Here is a 27,930-nt window from a genome sequence, read left to right on the forward strand (position 1 = left end):
AGCATGTGGAATGTTCCTAGATCAAACCCGCACCCCCTGTACTGGAAGGCAGATTTGTAGCTGCTGGACCACCAAGGAAGCCCTGTGTTCATTTCCTGACTTCAGTCCATCATGCACTGTTCCTCTCCCCAGCACCTGTCCCACCCTAACAGTTCATGGTTTTGACACGTGCACTTTCGGACACCCCAGCCTCTAAACCCCTCTCCCAGGGGTCTCGTCCTCACCGTTGTCCGAGTCCTGCACCCACTTGATCACACTCTGGACCTTATCATTACTGATACTGATGACTGAATCTCCTATGTCACATGACCTAGTCTCTGATCCCCACTTCCTGTTCTTTTGAGCTCATTCTCTCTGGTGTGTCAACAACAATCCTTCAAACCCACTAGGCCTACGACCCAGTGATCCTCCCATGTTTCACTCCTCCTCATGCCCGCTGTCCCCTCTGCTCACTGCTCGGCTGAAATGCCACCATCTGGACAAGCGGTCCCTGCCCACCCCGAGGGCTTCTGCCCGCTGCTGTTCTCCGTGCTCACCAGGCTGATTCCAATGCTGTATAAATCTGGTGGCACGAGCTGAACATGCCTGGAGAGAATCAGATGATCTGCTCTCTGTTCTGACTTTGACTTTATGATCCCAAACGTGACGTGGGCCTGCGGGGCTGCCCGGTGATCACATTGCATTTTCCCCAGTCTGGACACTCGCCCCTTCACTCCATCCTCACGCCCCAAACACCTCCCCACCCCTGCCTTCACGATGAGCTAACAGCCCTGATTCCCACTGTGCCGAGAAAACTGAAGTGACAGGAGAAGAGCCCCTGCCACACGAGCTCCTGGCCACATCTGTGTGGCCACAATTGCCCCCCTCGGTCACACCGGGGGGCTCCCGGCTCCCACCCCCCGCCCCACCTCTCACCTCCTGCTCACTGACTCCAAGAGGCTCTTCCAGTCATTCTTTCCTCTCGCATACAGTCAACTTTGCTCTCTCTTCTGGATTATTTCCATTAGCAAACAGGTTACTGATATTTCTCTCATTAAAAAAAAAAATCCTCTCTTGTCCCCACATGCCCTGCTGGTTACCGCCCCACACCTCGCCTTCCTGTTACAGCAAACTCCTCAAGAGCCGTCTATTTTTGCTCTTGAAGACTTCTCTCGTTGTCTCCTAGCTGCGCTCCATCAGCCCTCCTACCTGCACTATTCCCACCACGGCTGCCATCCTCAGAGTCTGAGAACCTCCACGGGGGATTCCTCTTCCTCCACTGATCTGAGTTCTGACAGGGCCCGTCACTCCCCCTCCGGCCCCTCTTCCTTCCCGTGGCCTCCCGCACACCGCACTTTCCTGGATTTCCTCTCGCCCTCAGCTGTTCTTTCCTGGTCCCCAGGTCAGGTCCTTCCTTTGTCCCTCGGCCTCGATCTCTAGACAAGCTCTCTTCTCTGTATCCACTCCCTCCAGTCCCGAGGAGTTCATCCATCTTCTGGTCTCAGATAAGCTGACGACTCTCCAAACTGTCTCTCTCCCAGACCACTCTTTCCCGAACTCTAAACTCGCACAGTCAACTGTCTATTCAATTTCTCTCCTAGGATGTTTAACAGCCACCACAGATACAATGTGATGGGCTGAATTCCTGGATCTTTCCCCCTAAACCGGCTTCACCCACAGGTTTCCCCATCTCACTTAAAGGCATCTCCACCCTTCCAGTTGCTGAGGCCAAAGCTTGGGTGCCGCCCTCATCTCCTGCCAGAATCACTGTCAGAGCCTATCAGCTGATCTTCTTGATTCCTCTTTCTCACTGACAGCCTGTTTTCCACATAACAGCCAGAACAATCCTATCACTTCCCTGTTCAAAACCCTCCAAGTCTGGACTCCCTGGTCATCCAGTGTTGAAGACTCTGCACTTCCAACGCAGGGGTGTAGGGAGTATGGGTTCAATCCTTGGTTGGGGAATGGGGAAATGCTGGAAACACTAGAAACAGTGACAGACTTTATTTTTTGGGGCTCCAAAATCACTGCAGATGGTGACCGCAGCCATGAAATTAGAAGATGCTTGCTCCTTGGAAGAAAAGCTATGACAAACTCAGACAGCATATTAAAAAGCAGAGACATTACTTTGCCAACAAAGGCCCGTCTAGTCAAAGCTATGGTTTTTCCAGTAGTCATGTATGGATGTGAGAGTTGGACCATAAAGAAGGCTGAGCATCGAAGAATTGATGCTTTCAGACTGTGGTGCTAGAGAAGATTCTTGAGAGTCCCGTGGACTGCAAGGAGATCAAACCAGTCAGTCCTAAAGAAAATCAATCCTAAATATTCACTTAGGGGACTGATGCTGAAGCTGAAGCTCCCATACTCTAGCCACCTGATGTGAAGTGCTGACTCACTGGAAAAGACCCTAATGCTGAGAAAAAGACTGAAGGCAGGAGAAGAGAATGACAGAGGATGAGACAGTTGGATGGCATCAACAGACTCAACAGCACTGAGTCTGAGCAAGCTCCTGGAGATGGTAAAGACGGGGAAGCCTGGCATGCTGCAGTCCATGGGGTCGCAAAGAGTCAGACACGACTGAATGACTGAACAACAAATGCTGCAGAGCAGCCAAAAAATAAACAGAAAAACGAAACCCTCCAATTCACACAGAATAAAAGCCAGAGACCTTCCCATCACGGCATACACCCCATCCCCCGATCTCTCTGCCCTCCCCTCCTCTTCCTCTCACTCCCCTCCAGCCTCAGGCCCTCCTCCTTTCTCTCCATCCTGCCAGCACCTCCCTGCTCAGGGCCTCGCCCTGGCTTCTCCCTCCAGGTATCTGCACAGCTTCCTCCCTCACCTTCTTCAAAGTCCCTGCATGAAAGCCATCTTCTCAGTGAGGCCACCCGTGACCACCACATAACTTCCTCCACCCCTGGGCGTGCTCCATCCCCCACCCCCACTGGGACGTATCATCACCTTCCAACAGCAGCAGCCCTCATTATCTGAACTCTCACTATCTAAATGTGTGCTGTAAATTCCCGTAAACGTTTCCATCCCAAATGCATTATCTGAACCGCAAACTTGTGAACGTGAACCTATGTGCGCCGGTAAGAGGATGTAGATGCAGGGCAGCTTACAAGGGCACAGCCAGCTCTGGCACTTTCAGAGCCCAGCACAGTACTAGTCTCGTCTTTACTGCCCTCCAGCAAAGATTCGGCTCCTCGTGGGTCCCAGAATTTGCTTCTTCCAGGTGCCAGGCACTACCAACTTGGGTCCAAATTCAAAATTATCTTCAGTATCTTTTTAAATCTGTAGCATCGTATATCTTCATTTGCAGTACAGAAGCAGAACAGTTTGTGTCTGATACTATAGTACCATTGACATTTGGGATTGGTCTGGTGGCTCAGATGGTAAAGAATGTGCCTGCAATGTGGGAGACCCAGGTTTGATCCCTGGGTTGGGAAGATCCCTGGAGAAAGGAATGACTACCCAGTCCTGGAGAGTTCCAGGGACAGAGGAGCCTGGTGGTCCATAGTCCATGGGATCACAAAGGGTCAGACACAACTAAGCAACTAAAACTTTCACTTTCATAGTACCATTACTTATGACACATAAAAATACCCATTAATGAGTCTTAATGTATTAAAGATTAGGTTACTAGTGTTTTAAATGCTTATTTTTTAAATAGAGAAATTCTTGGTGGATTGTTGGGCATTCCCTGGTGGTCCAATGGGCGTGTGTGTGTGTCCACATGTATACACCTACATATATAGACACACACACCCACGTATATACATACATATATATATATAATTCTAATCTTCACTTGAAAACTCAAATGTCATTTATTTTACTGGCCAAAAAATATTCTCAGTTGTCTCCCCTCAAAGTGACAGGCTCACATTGTTCATTTTCAAGAAACAATCTTCCAGATTCCTGAGTCTGAGTAACAGTTTGTCTGTAAGCCCTTCTTGCCACACGAACAGTGTTCTGTGAAATAGCAGCTACTTCAAGACACAGCTCAGTCGTCAGGCAGCTTCCTCCGTGAAGCAGGAGTGCTGTGTGCACATCTCCATTTCATCACGCAGACTATTCAGAAGGCGTGTGCTCCAGGGCTGAGACAAAATAAATGAACAATTCTTACTGTCCTTCAAGGACATTCTTAAGCAAACCTGGCCTTTCACCTCTTCCTCGCAGTCTGTGATGGTGGACGCACGATGACAGCTGACACGCTGGAAGCCGCCCTGGTGTGAGGGAAGGGCCAGCTGTTTTGTTAGAGGAAACACTGAAACTGCCCACCCTGGCCAGGGGCCATAGCAGCCATTCGCAGGAGTTATTTTAAGACAGGCGGTCCTGGTAAGGAACATGGAACTAACAAGCCAGCACCCACCGGAAGAATTTGCGAAAGGTCAAAAGGAGACACACCAGACTGTATGTCGTACCAACATCCCGGGTCCCCCTCGAGGGCATCCATCTTGGCTGAGCGATGGCATGCACCCCCTGGAAGCACCCTGAGTCAGAATGATTGGCCAGAGACAACCTGGAAACTAATCCCATCACCATAAAACCTGAGGCTGCGACCCACGTGGCAGAGCGGTCCTCCTGGGTTCCCTTTCCCTGTTGCTCTCCGCCCAGGCATCTCTTCCCAATAAAGTCTGCTTTTTCAGCACATGTATCTCCTCGGACAATCCATTTCTGAGTGTTAGACAAGAGCCTGCTCTCGGTCCCTGGAGGAGGTCCCACTTCCTGTAACAGTTTCGTCAACCACTGCTCTTGTAACTTCAGTGCAAATGTCAACATGGTGGAAAGGCCAAGTAAAGTCACAGTACTATCATGAGAACAGTTTTGACCTCCTGTGTCCTGTGAGGGGGTCTTGGGGAGCCCAGGCTCTGCAGACCCTATTTTGAGGACAGCTGCTCTATCAGCAGGTAAAGGTCCTTAAAGGCAGGAGTTTGGGTCTGTTTTGTTCGCTGCTGAATCCCCTGTGCCAAGAACAACGCTTAGCCTGTAACAGGTGCTCCATAAATATTTATTAGATGAATATGTAAATGAATAAATAAGTGACTGGATAAATGAATGTGTTAACATCTGTAATTACTTTCAGCTGCTTGGAAGTCGAGCAAAAAATTTCGGATATTTGTAGTTTTTGGGTATAATTTAAAATTTTACAGAATGTTAAATATTTGATTAGGAAAGAAAAGAAATTATTTCTTTTGGCAAAGGCATTTAACTGCGAGGAAGGCAAAAACAGCAGGGAACTTTCCAAACCACACCAACAGTGTTTGCACTGGAAAGCACTGGCTTTTAGCAAAGGAAATAATTCCTGAAAACTGGAACGCTGCCCGTGACCTAGAAACGAGTGTGAAATTGGGAAAGGAGGAAAAGACACAAGTTTCCACTCGCCCATCACGGCCCCTCACTTGCTTTTTCAATTCATGGTGTCTGGAAACATCTCACAGAATTGGGAGGAATTATCCCTGGTGGCTTAGGTGGTAGGGAATCCACCAGCCAATGCAGGAGACCTGGGTTAAAAATCCCTGGGTCTGGGAAGATCCCCTGGAGAAGGAAATGGCAACTCACTCCAGTATTCTTGCCTGGGAAACCGTATGGACAGAGGAGCCTGGCGGGCTAGAGTTCATGGGGTTGCAAGAGTTGGACACGACTTAGTGACTAAAGGGCTTCCCTGGTGCCTCAGATGGTAAAGAATCTGAAAAGTGAAAGTGAAGTCACTCAGTCGTGTCCAACTCTTTGTGACCCCGTGGACTGTAGCCCACCAGGCTCCTCCGTCCATGGGATTCTCCAGGCAAGAATACTGGAGTGGGTTGCCATTTCCTTCCCCAGGGGATCTTCCCGACCCAGGGATCGAACCCAGGTCTCCTGCATTGCAGGCAGACGCTTTAACCTCTGAGCCACCACATTAGATTAAAGAATCTGCCTACAATGCAATAGCTGCTGCCGCTGCTGCTAAGTCACTTCAGTCATGTTCGACTTGGTGCAACCCCACAGATGGCAGCCCACCAGGCTCCCCCATCCTTGGGATTCTCCAGGCAAGAACCCTGGAGTGCGTTGCCATTTCCTTCTCCAATGCACAAAAGTGAGTGAAAGTGAAGTCGCTCAGTCGTGTCTGACTCTTAGCGACTCCATGGACTGCAGCCTACCAGGCTCCTCCATGCAATGCAATAGACCCGGGTTCAATTCCTGCATTGGGAAGATCCCCTGGAGAAGGAAATGGCAATGCACTCCAGTATTCTTGCCTGGAGAATTCCATGGACACAGGAGCCTGGCGGGCTACAGCTCATGAGGTTGCAAGAGTCAGATAAGACCTAGTGACTAAAATCACTATGCACGGAGATGAACAGGGAGTTTCAATGTAAGCGACACACAGAAATCACAAGGAGTAATTAAAATGTTTCAAGTGTTTTTTAATGTGTGTTTCATGTAACTGCACCAGGTCTTGGGTGCCGCACTGGGGCTCTTCAGCGGGGGCGTGTGGGACTTTGGTTGTGGCAGGTGGGATCCAGCTCCCTTGACCTGTGCCTCCTGCACTGGGAGTGCAGTCTTAGTGCTACACTGGACCACCAGGGAGTCCCAAAATGTTTCAGGTTTCGAGGACTAAACTAATATAATGTATTTATCTCAGAAGGAGAACTGAGGACTTCAGTGTATGCTTCACGTACTATGAAAATGCTACAGACGTGGGTTTTAATGAAGCCAAAAAACTGCTGCATAACAGGTGAGCCAGTAACCAACATCCTGGTTAGCAGGGAGTGGCCATGCAGCTCACTGTTTCTCCAAGAAACAGAACTCCATGAACCACAAGTACACTGTTCCTAAGCTGGAGAACTCCATCATCTCATGGATCCAGAGGCTCTTCAGACTCTCAGTAAGGTAGAGGGACCGTCATTAAAAAGGCTTCGGTTAAGTAAGGTCCTTTGTTGCAGTTTAACGACCACGCATGTGATGACTCTCTGCTTTCTACTTCTGCCACTTGGAAATCACCTGGCAAAACAGACCCCTTGACCTTTCTGGAGCTCGGTTTCTCCTGAAACTGAAATTCCAGAATGCTTAGAATATGAATCTTGGTGAAATATTTTGGGTCCCTTGGAGATACTGAGTGAGTTCAAGGAATTAAATGTGGGGATTTCTCAGAAGACGAAATATCCCAGTAAATTTTAAACTGTCAAGCCTGAAATAATAACCTATAAATATCTTTCACCCTGTGGAAAACCGCCAAAGCTGTCTCCCCAACCCATATATCTGCTTATACCCAGAAATCCCAGGAATAAGACCGAAACCTACACTTGCCATTCTAGTAATTTCTGAATTTCTTGATCTTCATGCTAATCCTGTTAATAGGCAGGGCAGGGAGAGCCACTTTTATCCTTCAGACAAAGAAACTGAGTGCTTTAACTAAGGGGCAGAACTGAGATTCAGTACTATGTGAGCCGGACCGCCTTCCCACAGTTGCATCTTCTTTGCTAAGTGACGGACTCAGCAAAGGATGCTGGTCTCCTACCAGCATCTCTGAAGCCCTGACATGGGCACAAGGTTATCCAGCTTCCGTGGGCCCTGAGCAAACAATCCTGCTCAACTCACCTGCAGCTTCACAGCGATGACCACCGAGTTAAGATCTTTGTCCATTTCTTTTAGCATGACGAGTTTCTTCAGGGTCAAGCTGAACAGCCTAGAAAAATTTAGAGAAAGAAGGTCCAGTCAAAGGTAAGGAACTTATGAGAAAAGAGATACACCTTCTGTTGCGGAAATGCTGCTTTACCTAGAGGAAGAAAGTTAGAACGCTGTTTACTGCGTCCGTCATCAGTAAAAGAGTACTCTTCTTATTTAACCTTTGTACTTGCTCAGTGTCAAAAGGTATATTATTCTATGAACTTCTGTGGATGTCCCTTTATCTCCAGCAAATACCATCATGCCTTTTCACTTCTAATACGTAGGAGCAGTTTCGGTGGGAGGGGCTGGGGGCATCAATGTTTACTTTGCTTGCCCAGCTCCTCCCCCACCTTTCGGTCTAATCACCTGCGACACACACAGACGCAAATCTGTATCAACAAGGAGATGATCCGCACAAACAGAACAGAAGCCTTTTGGCAGGAAACGCTTTCAAAGACCACAGGTTTGATTTCCGCCAAACTTGCATCAAACATGCAGAAACTCTTCAGGGCCATGATGAGGACATGCCCCTTAATTAAAAGCAACAGGGCTGTCCCTCATTCTGGATTCTCAGAATCTCTAGTCTGACTCAACTTTGGCCTCCAAGGCAGGACGACTCTGGACTTCTAGGGGGAGCCGTGAGGGAAACCTCAGATGCTGCTCTCGGCTCCTGGGCTGAGTGGTTCGTGTCCTTTTGCCCTCGTCTCTGCGGGACTGAGAAGCACACAGATGCTGCTGACCCGAGTCAGGTCCTCGGGCCCCCGACGCGGTCCTGCGCTCATATCCCCCTGCCTTCCAGTCCGTCTCATCTTTGTGCTCCCTCCTCACGCTCTAAGCTCCAGTAGCCCTGAAATCACCTCTGTTCCTCTGAGGCCCACACTCGCTCACCTCTGGGCCTTCTACCAAAGGGCAGGGCACAGGACGGCCACTCGGCAAATATTTGTTAATGAAGTTTAACAACTTCCTAACAGGGCCTCTAGGGAAAACCAGGTAAACAAGAATATGTGTTGAAGAGATTCATGAAAAAAAAGGGGGAACAAATTGAGATCAACAGAACTCAATTCACCCTTGCCTCAATAAGATCTGATAACTTCTGAAGGGAGCAAATAAATCTCTTTCTTTCCTTCTGCTTTGAGTCACAATCAAAATCAACTAAAAGAAAGTCCATCAGGTCTTTTCATACATATTACTTCATCCAGACTTCAAAAACATGACTCCATCTGTGAGTGTGTGTGAAGGGGGTGGGGTGGGTGGGTGGGGACGGTTCATTGCTGTACCCATAGAAGAGGAAACAGATTCTAAACAGTCATGACTCAGCTAAATGCCCACAGCCAGTAAGTGACAGAGCTGTATTCTAAACTCCAGTCTCCTCGTGGTAAGCAATAATATCCCCTAATCCTCAGAACCTGGAAACCTTTTTCATGGCAAAAGGGACTCCGAAGATGGTGTTAAGGATGCTGAGGTGGGGAGGTGATCCTCAATTGTCTGGATGGGTCATTAGTCTTACAAGTCTTTCTAAGGGGGAGGCAGGAAGGCCGAAGTCAAAGAACGAGATGTGACCCCAGAAGCAGAAGTCAGAGTGATGTGTGTTTGGCTCTGAAGATGGAAGCACCCCTGGGGTCGGGGCCATGGAATGTAGGTGGCCTCTAGATGCTGGAAAAGCAAGAAAACCGATGCTCCCTGGAGCCTCCAGAAGAAATGCAGCCATGCCACCACCTTGAATTTGGCCCGGTGAAACCCATTTTGGACTTTTGATCTCCAGAATCATGAAAATAAATGCGGGTTTTGTTCTAAGACACTATGTCCGCGGTCATTTGTTACAGCAGCTGTTGGTGCTAATACACTCGTCCCTGAGCCCTCCCTGACACGGCCTGCTCCGTCACCGGCTGGAGCTCCTGCAGTTGTGCTCCTGAAACACACTCAGGTTTGTTAAGCAGGAATCTCTGCAGGTTCACGCTTGCCGTCCGCCCCCTGCCCCATCAAAGACGACCCACAGCATCATTTGTTTCTCCTTCCGCTTTAGACTAGAAATATGCCGGTCCAAAGGAACTCTGAGTCTGCCAACACCCAAGGGATTATTATACTTCACATAGTTGACGATTAAGAAATGTAACTAACTGCACTGTTTAGCTGATTTCCAAGCCTTGCTGGAAAGGAAAGGGAACACAACAAGGAAAGGGAAGGAAAAGGGAAAGGAAGAAGAAAGGATGAACAAAATAGAAGAGACTGGATATTCCCAATTTTGTTCCTCGTCTAAGGCTGCTAATTACGAATGCTTCTGAGAAGTTATGTTTTTGTTTGTTTCAAAGCAGGGGCTTCCCTGGTGGCTCAGATGGTAAAGAATCCACCTGCCAATGCAGGAGACCCAGGTTCCATCCGTGGGTCAGCGAGATATCCTGGAGAAGGGAATGGCAACCCGCTCCAGTATTCTTGCTTGGAGAATTCCATGGACAGAGGAGCCTAGCAGGCTACAGTCCATGGGGTCGCAAAGTCAGACACGACTGAGTGACTAACACTTTCACTTTCAAAGCACCTAAACACGGATGCGCTGGTGCTAAATGAACTCACTGCAAGAAGAGTCGCAGGGCTAAACTGGGAACGTGTGTGTTTCTGCCTCTGCTTGCCATCCTCACTCTCTCACACGTTCCACACGTGAGTGAGCATCTCCTCAACACCAGGCACTGCAGTGGTGGGAGTTGGGAGGATGTGGTCCACAGCCTCGCAAAGACAGCCTGGCAGGGAAGACAACGACACTCCTTGTCCTCAGCAATTTTATGCCTCGTAAGACTCCGGCCCATCTCTCCTTTCACACAATATATAAAATATTGCAGGTAATATGGTGGGATCCTTTTTAGGAAGGAAAAACACACTACAGACCAATAAATAGTTGGTGAATCAATAAACAAACCTGTATGCCACAGCACCTGATGTTAACATGAAAGCCAAGGATGATTCAGTCCCTTAGGTAACAGAACATTGATTAATAGCAAGACTGGATGTGTTTAGTGTTTGCTCAGAAACCAGACACACCACATATGATTTCCATACTACTGGCAGTGAGTTCAATAGGTCTTTTAGCTGTTTGCTTTTAATGGTATCACTCAAGGGGATGTGGGGACATAAATATATTCCAGTTCTTCAAAGCCTAGGGAAAATGTCTGTAACTCATTAAGCATCTGCACGTGTGCCTGCTCAGTCAGTCGTGTCCAACTCTTTTGTGACCCCATGGACTGTAGCCTGCCAGGCTCCTCTGTCCACAGGATTTCCCCCAGCAAGAGTACTGGAGTGGGTTGCCATTTCCTCCTCCAGATCTTCCCCACTTAGGGAATTACACCCATGTCTCCTCCATCTCCTGCATTGGCAGGCAGATTCTTTACCAGTGAGCCACCTGGAAAACCCCCATTCTCATGTAAGTCTTACAATAATTCTAAGATGTGGGTACTATACCCATCGTACAGACAAGGATGTTGAGAAGGATTAAGAAACTTGCCCAAGGTCACACAAGAACGTGGTTGAGCCAAGACACAAACTTAAGTTTATCTTCGTCCAGAAGTCAATTAAAACCAGTACAAGGCACTTATCTGACAATCAGAAGAAATTATTTTAATTACAAGTAAATACTTTCAACATATAACTTAACAGAAAAACTCTGATTTATAAGACACATTTCTCCTTAAATCCACACTCATACAATACTGACTGAAACAGCCCCAGACAGTTCTGAGGATGACTGAGCCTGGCAAGACATTCTGACTGAAGGTGTCTCAACAAATACAAGACTGAGTCAGAGGCTGATGGTAGGGTTTTCTGTTAACCTACGTTTTATTGGTTGGATACGTCTTATGCAGCAAGTCCTTCCTCGATCATATGCCTGCTTTCATCCATTTCTACAGCAGTAAAGATCTGGCTCCTACTCTGTAAGAAAGGCTTTAGGTGAGAGAGACATGTTTTACATTTTAATAGGCTTCTTCTAGCTGTTCTACTAGGGCAGAATGAAAGGAAGAAAATGAAGAGGGGAAGAGGTTGAGAGAGAGGAAGCGACGACAGAAGTGCAGACTACAGGTGGCAGATGCCTGGAGCCTGGGAGCAGTGGGAGCCCACAGGGGTTTAGATGAGAATATTAGGAAATATGCACAGAAGATGAAGTCAGAGCAACACTGATGGCATAACCTCTGCTTTTGAGCAGTTCTTGAGAGGATGGGGAGTAAGTATACCCAACAGTTCGCCAACAAATGTAACAGTGCCTACATAATACAAGTGCTAAATGACACAAAAGGAGATCATGAGTAACTGAGCGGCGGTTTCCTAGGGATATGTTATCTAAGCCCAAGTAAATTCTCTCCAGAAACTGCTTTCTTTTAGATCCTATTGGACTAAATCTGCAAGAAGAAAGAACAAAGCTTGACAACTAGGTAGCAAAGGGAACAAAAATATATTAAGAATCTTTAAAAACCTTCTAAATTATTCTAGTTTGTGCTCTGCTGTAAGATAAAACAGAAACAGCCTTAAGTGATATCTACAAATGATCCCCAGTCTGCATTTAACAGCTGTTTCAAACTTATTCCCAAGCAAACTAGAACTGGACGGGCTCAGCAGGAGAGAAACAGTCTCATACTCCATCTCAGCCCCCATCTCCTTCCTGACAGGCTATCAGCGAACAGTGCAGTGGCCATATTTTGGACAGAAAAAGGGAGAAGAAAGGAGAAATAAAGATCTGGATGAAACATAACACTGAAAAGCCTGTCTCTGAATCAAACGGACGGTCCTTGTGGGACCAGAGCAGATAAATGCTGGACCAGACGCCAAGTGGCCTGGATTACTCTTGTGTCCCAAGAAATGGCTGTGTCACACGAGCAAGCCTTGCTTCTGCCCCCTGCAGATCTTTAATCCTAGATGAGAAGAGCAAGCTCTGCCTATCCCCTCCAACCTGCATTTATCAGGATAAAGAGCACACCGGTAGAAAAAAATTACGGGAAAGCTTTTCCTCTGTGGGACTAACTTTCCATTTCTAAAACTGTCTCCATGTTAACATGGCACCTGCGGAAGTCTGCGTGAGCCTCAATAACCAGAACACAAAAGGCAAATTTCTGAGGAGTGTTTTCTATGGCTTTTGAGGTTACTTGACTATGTAGATACTGAACTCATTATTTTACATGAAATAGCATAATTTTGACTGCGAAACTAAGGTACCGCAACTAGAGAAAAGTCTGTGCACAGCAATGAAGGCGTTATTATTTTAAAATGAGTAACCTTAGGGCTTTCCAGGTGGTCGAGTGGTTAAGAATCTGCCTGCTAATGCAGGGACACGGTTCGATCCTTGCTTCAGGAACTAAGATCTCACACGCCTTGGGGCAACTAAGCCCGGGCACCACAGCTACTGAGTCTGTGCTCTAGAACCCACGAGCTGCGGCTACTGAAGCCCATGTGCCCTAGAGCCCGTGCCCTGCAACACGAGAAGCCATGGCGGGGAGAAGCTCGCGCGCCCCAACCAGAGAGCAGCCCCCACTCACCGCAACTAAAGAAAAGCCTGGGCACAGCAATGAAGACCCAGCACGGCCAAAATAAACACATACCCCAACAAATCTTTAAAAAACAATTAAAGATAAAATGAGCAACCCTAAAGCAGGTTTTTAAAGAGTAAAGCAACTGAATCATCACCCTGAAAGGCACAGTGTGGAAGAGATGGGCTGAAGGAGATATTGAGGAGAGGAGATTTTACCATGAACGGATGAGAGAAGAAAAGATTTCCCGTCTCTGTCTGTCTCACAAGAAATCACATGGCACGAAACACTGTTCAAATGGAGAAACACCAGAGGATGAGGAAAACTTAGACCCAAAGAAGAAACAGAATCCAGGAAGGTGCTCCAGGCTATCGGATGTGACTCTGGGGAGCAGAGGACCGTAGGGTTATGAGTAGACCCCTAATTTTCAGCTACTCAGCATATCTTTAGTGTATCAATGCCAATCACTTGCACAAGCCAACAAGATTTACATTGTTTTCCCCTCTTTCTACAAAGTCCTTGATGGGACTCTTTGGATGGGAAAACAGGCCTCGGATGCAGGGTGAGGTGGGGAGGAGGGGCTTTTCTATTAAAGTCAGACTTGAGAATTCTCAGGTCTAGGACTTCCCCAGTGGTCCAGGTGCTAAGACTCTGTGCTCCCAATACAGGGTACCCAGGGTTCGATCCCTGGTCAGGGAACTGGATCATGCATGCCACAACTAAAAGACCCCACGTGCCACAATTAAGATCCAATATCCGCAACTAAAACTTGGTGCAGCCAAATAAATATATAAATACTTTTTGGAAAAGATCAATTGTCCCTCAAAAAAAAAAATTCTCAAGTCTGCAGCTCCTTAGTAATATAGAAGAGACGTCTATAAACCAGAATTGCTGTGTGGACTAACAAATGTGGAAAGCACCTAGCACAGAGCCTGGCACATCAGAAGCGCTCAAAAAGGGTGCGTGCCATCAGCATCGGACAACACCCAGTCACTTATATTACAGCCCCTCACTGTGACAGCCCCTCAATCCACGTTGTTTCAGTGAGAGAGGCAGAGGGCATGTGTGGGAAGAACAAAAACAAACAAAACCCTCCAGGGTGCAGCCAAAAATAACAGGGGCAAGAACCAATAAAATACACGAAAATAAAAATACACCTTCCATGGAAGGCTCCCAAAGAAGCATGGCTGAGTATTAGGGACTTATTAATACATGTTATCACATTAGTAAGCTCAAAAGAAAAAATACAATTATTTTATTAGATGCTAAAAAGGGATTTGGCAAAATTTAACACGGATTCCTAATTTTTAAAAGACCCTTGGAAAAAGAACAATAGAAAAACACTTCCTAAAAAGACACTTCCTTAACATAAACTTTAAATATATATACTTTTCATATAGTTAGCATCAGGACTGAAGTTGAGACCAGAGCCAGGAACAATATATGGGCCTATCTCTGCTGTTTATATAAAACTGGCCTGAAAAGTTGGGTGAAGTAATCAGAAAAAAATGATATAAAAAGCTGAAAGGAGGAGACAAAGCTATCCCATTTGCAGATGTGTGACTGTGTTCTAGAACTCAAGAGAATGAACCAAAAAGCTAGTGGAGTCATTAAGAAAATATTAAAATAAATACACGAAAATCAAAAGTTTCCTTAATGCAAACACTAACCAATAGTTAAGTATAATTGGAAAGTAAGTAGAGATGCCTGCTGCATTCAAGTAGGAAATGGCTTCCCAATTAACTTCAAAGTGCTTCAGAAAAAAAATGGGACTGAATTTTAATAATTGCTTAATGCAGGAAATTAATATATATGGAGCTGCACTAAACTCTTCTACTTTTCTGTAGGTTTTAAAATTTTCTTCTAGGGAAAAAAGAATAAAGAAGAGGGTGTCACCCAACAGGATATTAATATGTATTCTAAAGCTGAGATAATGAAAATACCTTGTTGTTGGGAAAAGAATAAACAAAGAGATCAGTGGAAGGGAACAGAGTCCAAAATCAGGCTGAGTATAGGGAACCGCCCCTTGTGGCCCAGTGGCTATGAACCCGCCTTACAATGCAGGCGACACAGGTTCAATTTCCGGTTGGGGATCTTCATTTCACAGGCTGTGCAGCAACTAAGCCTGAGCACTGCAACTACTCAGCCTGTACACTCCAACTAAGATCAAATAAATAAGTAAATAGATAAATAAACACTAAAACAATTAGGCCAAGTATAAATAAGAATTTACTGTATGTAAGAAATAGATAAATTAATAAACAGCATTAGAAAACTGGCTAGCTATTTGAACAAAAACAATGATGAATCTCCATCTCATTCCTTATTCAAGTAAATTTCAGATGGATTAAAGATTTAAATAGAAAAAAGAAAGCCATAAAAGTATCAAAAGAAAATACGGACAATTTAAAAAAATAATCTTCTGGTGGGGAAGGGCTTTCTAAGCATCTCACCAAATCAGAACCCACAGAGGAACTGACTGCCACATACAAAATCAAAAACTTCCATAAAGTAAATAATAAAACAGAAATTTAGAAGTATCCAAAGAGATTTAAAGATTTTAACAACTAAAATGAAAAGTATTTATGATATGATAAAATGTCAAAAGTTTAATATGCAAAGAATTATTACAAATCAATAGAAAAAAATTTCAAAGTAAAAATTGGCAGAGAACATTAATAGGCAATTCAAAGAAGAAGGAGTGGTGAAAAAAACATAAACAGGTTATTTAATTTTACTATTAATCAGACAAATAAAAATACCAACCATACTGAAAGAATGAGAAAAAGTGACAAGACCCAGGGTTGGGAAATACAGGGAAAAGGCACTCTAACGTACTGAGTGAAAACCACTAGTGATTTTCACTTTTAGAGAGCAGTTTCACAATAAGCATTACATTTTTAATATGTATACCTTTCAGAACAACTGTACAAAAAAGATCTTCATGACCCAGATACCACAATGGTGTGATCACTCACCTAGAGCCAGACATCCTGGAATGTGAAGTCAAGTGGGCCGTAGGAAGCATCACTACAAACAAAGCTAGTGGAGGTGATGGAATTCCAGTTGAGCGCTTTTAAATCCTAAAAGATGATGCCGTGAAAGTGTTGCACTCAATATGCCAGCAAATTTGGAAAACTCAGCAGTGACCACAGGACTGGAAAAGGTCAGTTTTCATTCTAATCCCAAAGAAAGGCAATGCCAAAGAATGCTCAAACTACCGCACAATCGCACTCATCTCACATGCTTGTAAAGTAATGCTCAAAATTCTCCAAGCCAGGCTTCAACAGTACATGAACCATGAACTTCCAGATGTTCAAGCTGGATTTAGAAAAGGCTGAAGAACCAGAGATCAAATTGCCAACATCTGATGGATCATTGAAAAAGCAAGAGAGTTCCAGAAAAGCATCTACTTCTGCTTTATTGACTATACCAAAGCCTTTGACTGTGTGGATCACAACAAACTGTGGAAAATTCTGAAAGAGATGGGAATACCAGACCACCTGATCTGCCTCCTGAGAAATCTGTATGTAGGTCAGGAAGCAACAGTTAGAACTGGACATGGAACAACAGACTGGTTCCAAATCAGGAAAGGAGTATGTCAAGGCTGTACATTGTCACCCTGCTTATTTAACTTATATGCAGAATACATCATGAGAAATGCTGGGTTGGATGAAGCACAAGCTGGAATCAAGATTGCTGGGAGAAATATCAATAACCTCAGATATGTAGATGACACCACCCTTATGGCAGAAAGCAAAGAACTAAAGAGCCTCTTGATGAAGGTAAAAAAGGAGAGTGAAAAAGTTGGCTTAAAACTGAACATTCAGAAAACTAAGATCATGGCATCTGGTCCCATCACTTCATGGCAAATAGATGGGGAAACAGTGGAAACAGTGACACATTTTATTCTCTTGGGCTCCAAAATCACTGCAGATGGTGACTGCAGCCATGATATTAAAAGAGGCTTGCTCCTTGGAAGAAAAGCTATAAGCAACCTAGACAGGATATTAAAAAGCAGAGACATTATTTTGCCAACAAAGGTCAGTTGAGTCAAAGCTACAGTTTCTCCAGTAGTCATGTATGGATGTGAGGGTTGGACTATAATGAAAGCTGAGCACCGAAGAATTGATGTTTTTGAACTGTGGTGTTGGAGAAGACTCTTGAGAGTCCCTTGGACTGCAAGGAGATCAAACCAGTCCATTCTAAAGGAAATCAGACCTGAACATGCTGCATTGGAAGGACTGATGTTAAAGCTGAAACTCCAATATTTTGGTTACCTGATGTGAAGAACTGATTCATAGGAAAAGACCCTGATGTTAGGAAAGATTGAAGGCAGGAGAAGAAGAAGAAGGTAGAGAATGAGATGGTTGGATGGGATCACCGACTCGATGGACATGAGTTTGAATAAGCTCTAGGAGTTGGTGATGGACAGGGAAGCCTGGCATGCTGCAGTTCATGGGGTCGCAAGGAGGCAGACACAACTCAGTGACTGAATTGAACTAATACCTTTGGAAAGTAAAATCCAACTTTTAGAAATTTATGTAAGAAGACAGAGCAGTGCATATAGGGAACTGATTAATAAATATTTATATAAGAAGCAATCTATAGTTTCTAGAAGGAATGATGTAGATCTATACATATTAAATTGAGAAAATATAATAATTATAGTAATTTCCATTTTTGTTAACATTCCTAACATTCAGTTTTCATACAAACGGAAAACCATTTCAACAAATTTTTACCGCGGTCAGTGCTGGGAAGTGGAATTCCACCTTATTCTTATTGTTTTCAAATTTTTGGTACTGTTTACATTAAAAACATTTATTTTTCTTACCAAAAAATATATTCCCATTTTGAGATTTTTTAATAGTGATAATTATTAAACGTAGGTGATAGGCACCTATGTAGGAGATCACCATTTTATTTTTTCTAGTTTTGAAAATTCTTAAGTTAAAAAATAAACAATTTGTTGTAAAAGAAACAGGCTGAGTAGAAATCAGAAGGCTACACAACAGGTGCATGAAGAGATGCTCCACATCATTAATCGTCAGAGAAACACAACATGGAGAGACTGGGAGTGTGATATGCTACGTATGCTACGTATGCCACGTATGCTACGTATGCCACGTATGCCACGTATGCCACGTATGCCACGTATGCCACATATGCTACGTATGCTACGTATGCTACGTATGCTACGTATGCTACATATGCTACGTGAAATAAGCCAAAGACAAATGTATGTGTTTCATTTAGATGTGGAATTGAAAATATACCACGAACTAGTGAATATAACAGAAAAAGCAGCAGACTCATAGATATAGAGAACAAATGAGTGGTTACCAGTAGGAGTAGGCAATATAGGGGTAGGGGATTAAGAGGTACAAGCAAATATAAAATAAGCTACAAGCACAACTTGTAGCTTATTTGTTGCACAAATATTGTGCAACAACTATAAATGGAGCATAACTTTAAAAACTGTGAATCACCATGCTGTATGCTTGTACATCAACTGTACTTCAATAAAAAAATCAGAGGGCTACAGTCACTAAAGGGCACTTAGTTTAAAAGTATGGTTTAAATGAGGGAAAAAAAGGTCCATCAAACTATTAATAATCCTAAGCCCACTCATATAACTGAAACAAAGGGTAAAAATTAGACAAAATAAGTTAGAATCCCAGAATATTGGAGCTGAATGCACTATGTCCATTTTACAGGCTCTAAGAGATGAGATATGAAAAACAGAAAGCTCTTTTAAGCCAAACACATTCCCTTCAATTAGAATGAGTATAGACGCTAAAAGCTGAATATTATACCAAACCAAAGCAGCCTCATGTTCTCCTCTGCCAAAGTGCTACTTAACAGCTCCTTAAAGAAATCAAGGAGAAGCTTAAACAATATTGAAATGTCAAATATCTCCTCACATGTTAAAATCACTGTTCAACTTTAAAAAAATGTAATGAAAATGGTCAATTTGACTCTGTATTGAGTGTTTTAACAAAAAACATTTTATCTCACTTTACAAGGTAGAATGAAATATGATATACAGCTGAAAAATACAAGATAGGCACTCAACAGGAAGGCAACCCACTCCAGTATTTTTGCCTGGAGAATTCCATGGACAGAGCACCCTGGTAGCCTACAGTCTGTGGCGTCGCAGAGTCAGACATGACTGAGTGACTAACACTTTTCACTTAACAGGAAAAGAAAGCAGATAACTAATAAACACATAAAAAGAGGCCAAACCAATCAGTAATGAGGAAAATGCAAATCAAACCACAGTGAGATACTATTTCAGTCACCGGAGTAGCAAAAATTATAAATCTGACAATTATCAAGTGCTGTGATTAGAGTGATCAGAACAATTAAACATTGCTGGTGGGAGGGCAACTTGTTCCATCTACTTTGGCAGAGTTGGCTTCACAAAGCAAAGCTGGAGAATGCACGTTCCCTGTGGTAGAGTCTACAAACAGACCCTAGATCAGTAGTTCTCTAAGTATGGTCTGGAACTCAGGAGATCCTTTTGGGAGGTATGTGAGGTCAAACTATTTTCAAAATAGTTCTAAGATGCTGTTTCCAATTTCACTCTCATTCTCACCTAACTATGGAAGTGTCTTCACTGGTGTGTGATACTGTAACAAATCTGAATGCAGAAGCAGATGCAAGAAATCAGTTTTCATAAAGTCAGTAAAGAGTTGTGATAAAAACGTAAAACAATGCCATATTTTTCATTAATCTGTTTTGTTTCAGAAAATTTTTAATTTTTACTTTACTATTTTATTGTAAAATTATTGTTACTTTAATAAATTGATAAATAAACATTTCTATTTTAATTTGTAGTAAATATTACTAGCTATAATCCACCAGAAGACATGCCTTTAGCATGAATATTTCTACCCCCGTAAAAAAAATCCAAACAAACAAAAATCAAACAAAAAATTGGTTACCACCACAAATATCTATCAACATACATGCACACACACTAACACAATGGAATACTACACACATATCAATGGAAATGAATGAATTACAGATATACACAACAGTAAGAAAAGAGAACACAACTAATATGATTCCATGTACATAAAGCTCAGAACACACAACTCTAAACAATACACTGTTACGGGAGACAAATACTCGAGTGAATGACAGGAAGAATTCTGTACTGAGGGTAGTGGTTACCTCGGATGGGGACGGAAAAGGATGAGACAAAAGAAGAACACACACGGAACTCCAAATGATTAGATTCTTTTTCTTAAATCGGGTAGGAGGTTTTCGGGTGTTTGTTGTAAAATGACTTATATAGTATATCTTTTCTAAATATTCTTATATATCTCTGATAATGAGTGATGTTGAGCATCTTTTCATGTGTTTGTTAGCCATCTGTATGGATGAAACTGGAACCTATTATACAGAGTGAAGTAAGCCAGAAAGAAAAACACCAATACAGTATAGTAACGCATATATATGGAATTTAGAAAGATGGTAACAATAACCCTGTGTACGAGACAGCAAAAGAGACACTGATGTATAGATCAGTCTTATGGACTCTGTGGGAGAGGGAGGGGGAGGGAGATTTGGGAGAATGGCATTGAAACATGTATAATATCATGTATGAAACGAGTCGCCAGTCCAGGTTCATTGCACCATACTGGATGCTTGGGGCTGGTGCACTGGGACGACCCAGAGGGAGGGTATGGGGAGTGAGGAGGGAGGAGGGTTCAGGATGGGGAACACAGGTATACCTGTGGCGGATTCATTTCGATATTTGGCAAAACTAATACAATATTGTAAAGTTTAAAAATAAAATAAATATTAAAATAAATAAATAAATAAAAAATATTCTTATATATCTATACTTAATATTCAGTAGAATACTCAATATTTAATAAGAATAACTAGAGATCACTCTGGTTCAAGACCCGGGAGAAGATGAAGCAGATCTAAATGCTAAAAATGGGGCCAAGATGTCTGGGTGCATTCACTCACTAAATTTTTCTTAAGCATCCAGCACGCACTACTATTTTTAAGAGATTTTTCAAGTGAAACAAAATACACAAAATTTGCCTCCCTTAAGCAGCTCACAGGAAGAGAAGCTGGACTTCCACTTCACAGAAAAATGGAGAAACTGTAGCGGATCAGCACTCCTGCCAAGAACAATGGGAAAAGCTGGCTGGAACACAGGAATGGTCTGTTTTAAAGTAGTAGAGAGTATCCAGAGAGACCACAAGAAGAGAATCTTGAGAAGGGAGTTGACTTTTGCAGTAAATTACAGATTCTGAATATGGGCAGGAGGCAGAAAATCTGGGCTTTGTGTCAGACACCAGCAAAATGGAGGCTTCAAATCTTCAAAACTGCCAGGTTTCCTCCAAGGACGTTTGCTGAATACTGAGAGTGCGTGAGGCAGTAAAGAGCTAAGCAGAAATCTCCTGAAAAGCAGTTTTGTTACATAAAGAATGCGAGCTCTACAGGGAAAAGGGTTCTGAGAACACATAAGGGTTTCTGGAAAACCCTGGAGGGCTGGGGAGAACCAGAAGTTAGTAAATCTGAGCCTCGGCAGAGTTGCAAATTCAACTTCCATCTAGTACAGTTGCTGATTGGATTAAGGTCATCAGCCCAGCAGAGGGAAAAGGGATCCCATCTGGAGAAGAGTATCATCACCTGGAGCTCCTACAATTACTTTTGTATGCAAAGCCTGACATTACTTAGATGTGGTGAAAGACAGGGCCACACCCCTGAAAACTAACAGGGGGGAAAAAACAGACTGACAGAGACCCAGAGATGATCCAGATGTTAAGTGGCAGCTGAAAAACACCTAAAAATAACAATAATTAATCTGGCTTTAAAAAAACAGACAGGAGAAAGGTAGGCAAAGAGAGACGAAAAGATGGAGAATTTTACCGTAGGACTGAAGACCTATACATAAGCACCTACACAGAGACAACTTGTAAGTTACATATCTCCTCCAATCATGAGACTTGTATATTGAACAGCTTGTGAAAGTCAGTCGTGTCCAACTCTGTGACTCCATGGACTGTACATTCAACTGCTTACCGGCTGGCAGTTCTCCTTTGAAGTATCAATAGCATCTCAAACTCAACATGTTCAAAAACCAAACTCCGCTCAGTAAACGTCCACCTTTCCACTATTCACAGTCCATTCTATAAAGCAAACAAGAAATCCAGGAGTGACCTACATTAGCTCTCCCTCCCCTGCTGTCACAACCCAACCATTACCAAGTGCTGTCAACAATGCCTCCAAAGGGTTCTCAAATCCATTTCTTCCCACTGTCACCAGCGCCAACCAAGTCTAAGACACCATAACCTACTTCTGCAACAGCCTCCTAACCAACCTACCGACACTCTCGCTTCCCTTCAACTTCTTTACCTGTGGTTACAGAGATCTTTTGATTATATCTGGTGTCCTTCAGCTTCAATTAATACGTCTCCCAACCAGGCCAGTGGCACTAGTGGTTAAGAACCTGCCTGCCAGTGGAGGAGACGCAGGAGACTTGGTTTTGATCCCTGGGTTGGAAAGATTCCCCTGGAGAAGGGAATGGCTACCTACTCCAGTATTCTTGCCTAGAAAATCCCATGGACAAAGGAGCCTGGCGAAATACAGTCCTTGAGGAAGCACAGAGTCAGACATGACTAAGCAACTGAGCATAACCAGGTTCAGTGAGGACACTGCCAATGCTATTTGAGCTCACCATAGCAATCCAGGCACCTAACAGAGTGTCTAGCACGTAGCACTGGACATACTGTTGAATGAGTGAACATACTTTCTAGAGTTCTGCCCTTGAAAACTGAGTGGGAATTTCTATCCAGACTACTTGATTATTCACAGACCCAATTCACCAAGCAGTGTCAATTCCAGGCAAGCAAAAAATAAAAAAGGATAAGAAAAGTCTCTTAGTTGCTGACTTTAGAATAAAGAATACAATAACTGGTTTTAGATTAAACCAGCTCTAGATTGCTGTGCTTAGTCGCTCAGTGTGTCTGACTCTGCAACCCCAAGGATGGTAGCCTGCCAGGCTCCTCTGTCCATGGGGATTCTCCAGACAAGAATACTGGAGAGGGTTGCCATGCCCTCCTCCAGGGGTTCTTCCCAATCCAGGGATCGAACCCCAGTCTCACACATTGCAGGAGTATTCTTTACCATCTGAGCCACCAGGGAAGCCCATGAATACTGGAGTGGATAACCTATCCCTTCTCCAGGGGATATTCCCGACCCAGGATCAAACCGGGGTCTCCTGCATTGCAGGTAGATTCTTTACTAGCTGAGCTACCAGGGAAGCCCAGTTCTAGATTAAAGCTGCCAGAATCAGACAGAGAAGTATCTTTGTGCGGACCATGTTTCCAATTCTCTTAGGTATATATGATCACTGGAACTGCTGGGTCATATGGTAAACTTATGTTCAGCTTCTTAAGAAACTGCCAAAGTATTTCCCCAAGTGGTTGTGCCATTATGCATTCCCACCAGCAATGTCTGAGACTCCTTTTTCTCAACAACCTCACAAACATTCATTACTGTCTACCTTTTTGATAATGGCCATTTTTGAGAGTGTGAAGTGGTATCTCATTGTGGTTTTAATTTGCATTTCCTTAATGACTAATTTATGTTTCCCCAATGACTAATTTGCTTATAATGATGAGTATCTTTTCATGTACTTATTTACCATATCTTCAGTGAAATGTCTATTCAGATATTTTGCCCACTTAAAAATTGGACTGTCTGTCTTATTATTAAGTTTGGCAGGAGAAACATCAACAACCACAGATATGCAGATGATACCACTCTAATGGCAGAAAGTGAAGAGGAAGTAAAGAACCTCTTGATGAAGGTGAAGGAGGAAAGTGAAAAAGCCGGCTTAAAACTAAATATTAAAAAACTAAGATCATGGCATCCAGCCCCATCATTTCAAGGCAAATAGAAGGAAAAACGGTGGAAGCAGTGACAAATTTCCTCTTCTTGAGCTCTAAAATCACTGCAGGAAAGCCTGGAAACCCACTCCAGTATTCTTGCCTGGAAAATGTCACGGACAGAGGAGCCTAGGGGGCTACAGTCCGTGGGGTCGCAAACAGTCAGACACAGCTGAGCAACCGAGCATAGACAGTGTGTTGAAAAGCAAAGACATCGCTTTGCCAACAAAGGTCCGTCTAGTCAAGGCTATGGTCTTTCCAGTGGTCACACACAGTTGTGAGAGCTGGACTGTAAAGAAGGCAGAGCACCAAAGAATCGATGCCTTCGAACTGTGATGCTGCAGGAGACTTCTAAGAGTCCTCTGGACTGCAAGGAGATCAAACCAGTCAATCCTAAAAGGAATCAACCCTGAATACTCACTGGAAGGACTGATGCTGAAGCTCCAGTACTTTGGTCATCTGACAAGAACAGCTGACTCGTTGGAAAAAGACCCTGATACTAGGAAAGATTGACGGCTAAAGGAGAAGAGGGCGTCAGAGGATGAGATGGCTGGATGGCATCAGTGATGCAATGGCCATAAACTTGGGCAAACTTCAGCAGATGGTGAGGGACAGGGAGGCCTGGCATGCTGCAGTCTATGGGGTTGCAAAGAGTTGGACCCGACTGGGCAACTGAACAACAAGTTGTAATATATTCTGAATGTAAGTCTTTTCTCTGACAGTGGACTTTTAATCACAATAAAGGAATTCAGAAGAGACTTGAAAATATCTTCCATGTGCTGAAGAGAAAACAACTTTGAATTCAGAACTATATGTACATATAAAATACATTTTAGAATGAGAATTAATTAAAACATTTTCTGATAACAAAACCTGAGTTTACTACCAAAAGACCCTCCTATATGTAATATTACTTTTATCTACCGCTATGTAACAACACAAATGGCTTTGAATGACACATGTTTATTATCTCAGTTTCTATGTGTTAGAAACTCAGAAGCAGCTGAGCTGGGTGGTCCTAGCTCAAGGTCTCTCAGGAGGCTGCAGTTGGGATGTCGGCCAAGGTTGCAATCTTCCTGACTAGGGTCTGCTTTCTTTCCAGGTGGCTCGTTCACAAGTACTGGCTGGTGGTGACAAGTGGCCTCAGTTCCTCTCCCAGGGCTGACTGACAACCTCAGGACATGGCAGCTGGCTTCCTCACAGAGTGAGCAGGTCCAAGAAAAAGCCAGGCAACGGTGCCATGTATTTTATGACTCAGCCTCAGAAGTCACGTGCCATCATTTCGGTGACCTCCTAATGGTTACACAGGTCAGTGTGGGAGGGATACTAGGAGTGTGAATCCCTGAGAGGGTGAATCACTGGGCACCTTAGAGGCTGGCTTGAACCTCAGTATACCTTCTTAAGGACATACTAGAAAAACAAGAAAATGGTACTAGAAGATCAAGGTCAAGGATTGAAAAAGAAATGATCAACAAATGATCAACAAATAAAACAGTAAAAATGTGGATAATTTAAACAGTCTGCTAATATGAGACAAGAATGACTACGTTTAATTTACCCATGGTAAATACAACACGCATGGTAAGAGGGACGGCCTGAAGTCAGAGCATGTTTTTAAGGTCCCTGAATTGTTTCAGAGGAAAGTGGAAACTAACTAACGTTAGACTCCTAAGTATACACTTTCATATTTTCAGAGTAATCACCAAGAAACTGAAAACTGAAAGTCTGAGAGTCCCTAGGACAGCAAGATCAAACCAGTCAATCCTAAAGGAAATTAACCCTAAATATTCGTTGGAAGGACTGATGCTGAAGCTGAAGCTCCAATACTTTGGCCACTTGATGCTGACTCACTGGAAAAGACTCTGATGCTGGGAAAGACTGAGGGCAGGAGGAGAAGGGGGTGACAAAGGATGAGATGGTTGGATGGAATCATCAATTCAATGGATATGAGTTTGAGGAAACTCCAGAAGACAGTGAAGGACAGGGAAGCCTGGCGTGCTGTAGGGTCCATGGGGTCACAAAGAGTCAGACATAACTAAGTGAACAACAACAGTAACAAATCTTTCAAATTGGTAGTTTAAATGGATTGTGAGAAAAAAAATGAATCAATTTAACCAGTTCAAAAGGAAACAGGAAATGGGTTTCACAAAGGAAATACAGGAAAAAAGAAATCATAATAGAAATCAGAAATACTCAGAACCAAACACAAACTGAAACATTATATATCAACTTTGTTATTGCTACTAAAGAGGTTCTTAGAGGAAATTTTATCTTATTGTTGCTTTTCAGAGGAAACAATAGTCTCAAGCGGTTATATTAGAAAAGAAATGCCAAAATTAATGAATTAAGCAGCCAGTAAGAGGTAAAAAAAACAAAAAAACCCCAAAAAACTCAACCCAAATCAACCAACTGAACAAAACACTAGTGAAACAAACCAAAAATATCTAAAAGAAAGAAAATGATAAAGATAAAACAAATTTCATAAAATAGAAAATAAACATATATGACTTAATAGACTAATAAAATTCATAAACCAGAACCATTTTTTAAGGGGACATACTCCAGACAAAGCAGAGATTTGTGAGTATGTGGCAAACCACTTCATGCAAATAAAGCTGAAAACTTAGATGAAAAGGGCAGATTCCTAAAAAATATACCAGAAATGACTAACCAAGCTAGAGAAAAGCTGAATGGCTGTGTAAACACTAAAGACATTGAGCAGTGATTTTAACTCTTCTGAAAAAGAAAACACCAGGTTCAGATAATTCTTAGAGGCAAATTCTGTCAGCTATTCAAGGGAGAGATAATATTCATCTGCACACATTCTTCCAGATGATCAAAAAGAGAGAACACTTTCCAATCCATTTCATAAAATTTACATATCATTAATACCCAAGAAAGAAAAATTATTTGTAAAGCAGTATTAGTTGAGGTAGTACAGAATTAGTGAAGGAACAGAGAGATAGACCAATGTAATGGACCAGAGGCCCAAAAACAATCTCACAATTATACAGAAATTTGACAGAAGAAAAAGACAGCATTTCATTAACTGGGAAAAGAAAACACTATGAAACAAACAAAAAAATCAGATCCACACCTCACACCATGTATAAAAATAATCTCCAAGTGGATAAATACTTCAATGTGAAGTGCAAAATTGTAAGAGAAATACGGGAAAGTATCTTTCATACTCTGAAGGACAGATTTCTCAGAAAAGACACCGAAAAACATCGAGAAATTCAATTATAGTAAAATTAGGAATTTCTGTTCATCAGGAGATACCACGGAGGGAAAACACAAATCATGAACTTGGAGAAAATATTTGAGACTCATAATTCTGACAAAAGGTCTAGAATATACAGAACTCCTGTAGTTCACTATGAAAAAGACTGACAAATCAATAGAAACGTGGGCAAAAGACATGAACAGATGTTTCATGTTTCCAGAAGAGGAAACAGTAATGGCTAATAAATACACAGAAATATGCTCACCCTCATTATGAATCAGAAATTAAATCAAAATATCATTTTACACCCACAAAACTGGCAACATTCAATGTGGGTGAAGATGCAGGGCGACAGGAATTCATATGCCGCCAGTGGGAGTTCCATCACTCAGGAGACTATCTGGCATCATCTTATGAAGCCGAACATGAGCGAAAGCCATGATCCAGCACTCTCCCTCCTCCTGCCCTGTGTACCAGGAGACACGCACAGCTGTGTGCATAGCACTCACTGGTTATGCGACCTTGGGCGAGCCACTTCATCTTCCTATGCCCCTGTTTCTTATCTGCAAAACGTGGATTGTAATACCAACTCTTGGGCTAGTTGTCAGGATTCATATATATATATATATATATATATATATATGAGCAC

At 43.1% G+C, this 27,930-nt stretch overlaps 1 protein-coding gene across 3 annotated transcripts in view; it reads right to left on the bottom strand.

Moving 5' to 3' along the window:
- Window positions 1–27,930, bottom strand: part of PACS1 (phosphofurin acidic cluster sorting protein 1) — a 150,164-nt gene that overhangs the window by 31,643 nt on the left and 90,591 nt on the right. For 2 of the 3 annotated variants that reach the window (XM_086384788.1, XM_086384790.1), the window contains exon 2: window positions 7,561–7,648. In XM_086384788.1, the coding sequence (XP_086240914.1) occupies window positions 7,561–7,648 (88 nt within the window). Of the gene's footprint in view, window positions 1–7,560; window positions 7,649–7,738; window positions 7,924–27,930 lie in introns of those variants that run through there. The other variant, XM_086384791.1, reaches the window with a different exon arrangement.

The sequence above is a fragment of the Bos grunniens genome, chromosome 29, assembly GCF_055505025.1.
Source record: "Bos grunniens cultivar Pamir isolate PY7600 chromosome 29, Bosgru_T2T1.0, whole genome shotgun sequence".
In the NCBI taxonomy this organism is placed as follows: domain Eukaryota; kingdom Metazoa; phylum Chordata; class Mammalia; order Artiodactyla; family Bovidae; genus Bos; species Bos grunniens.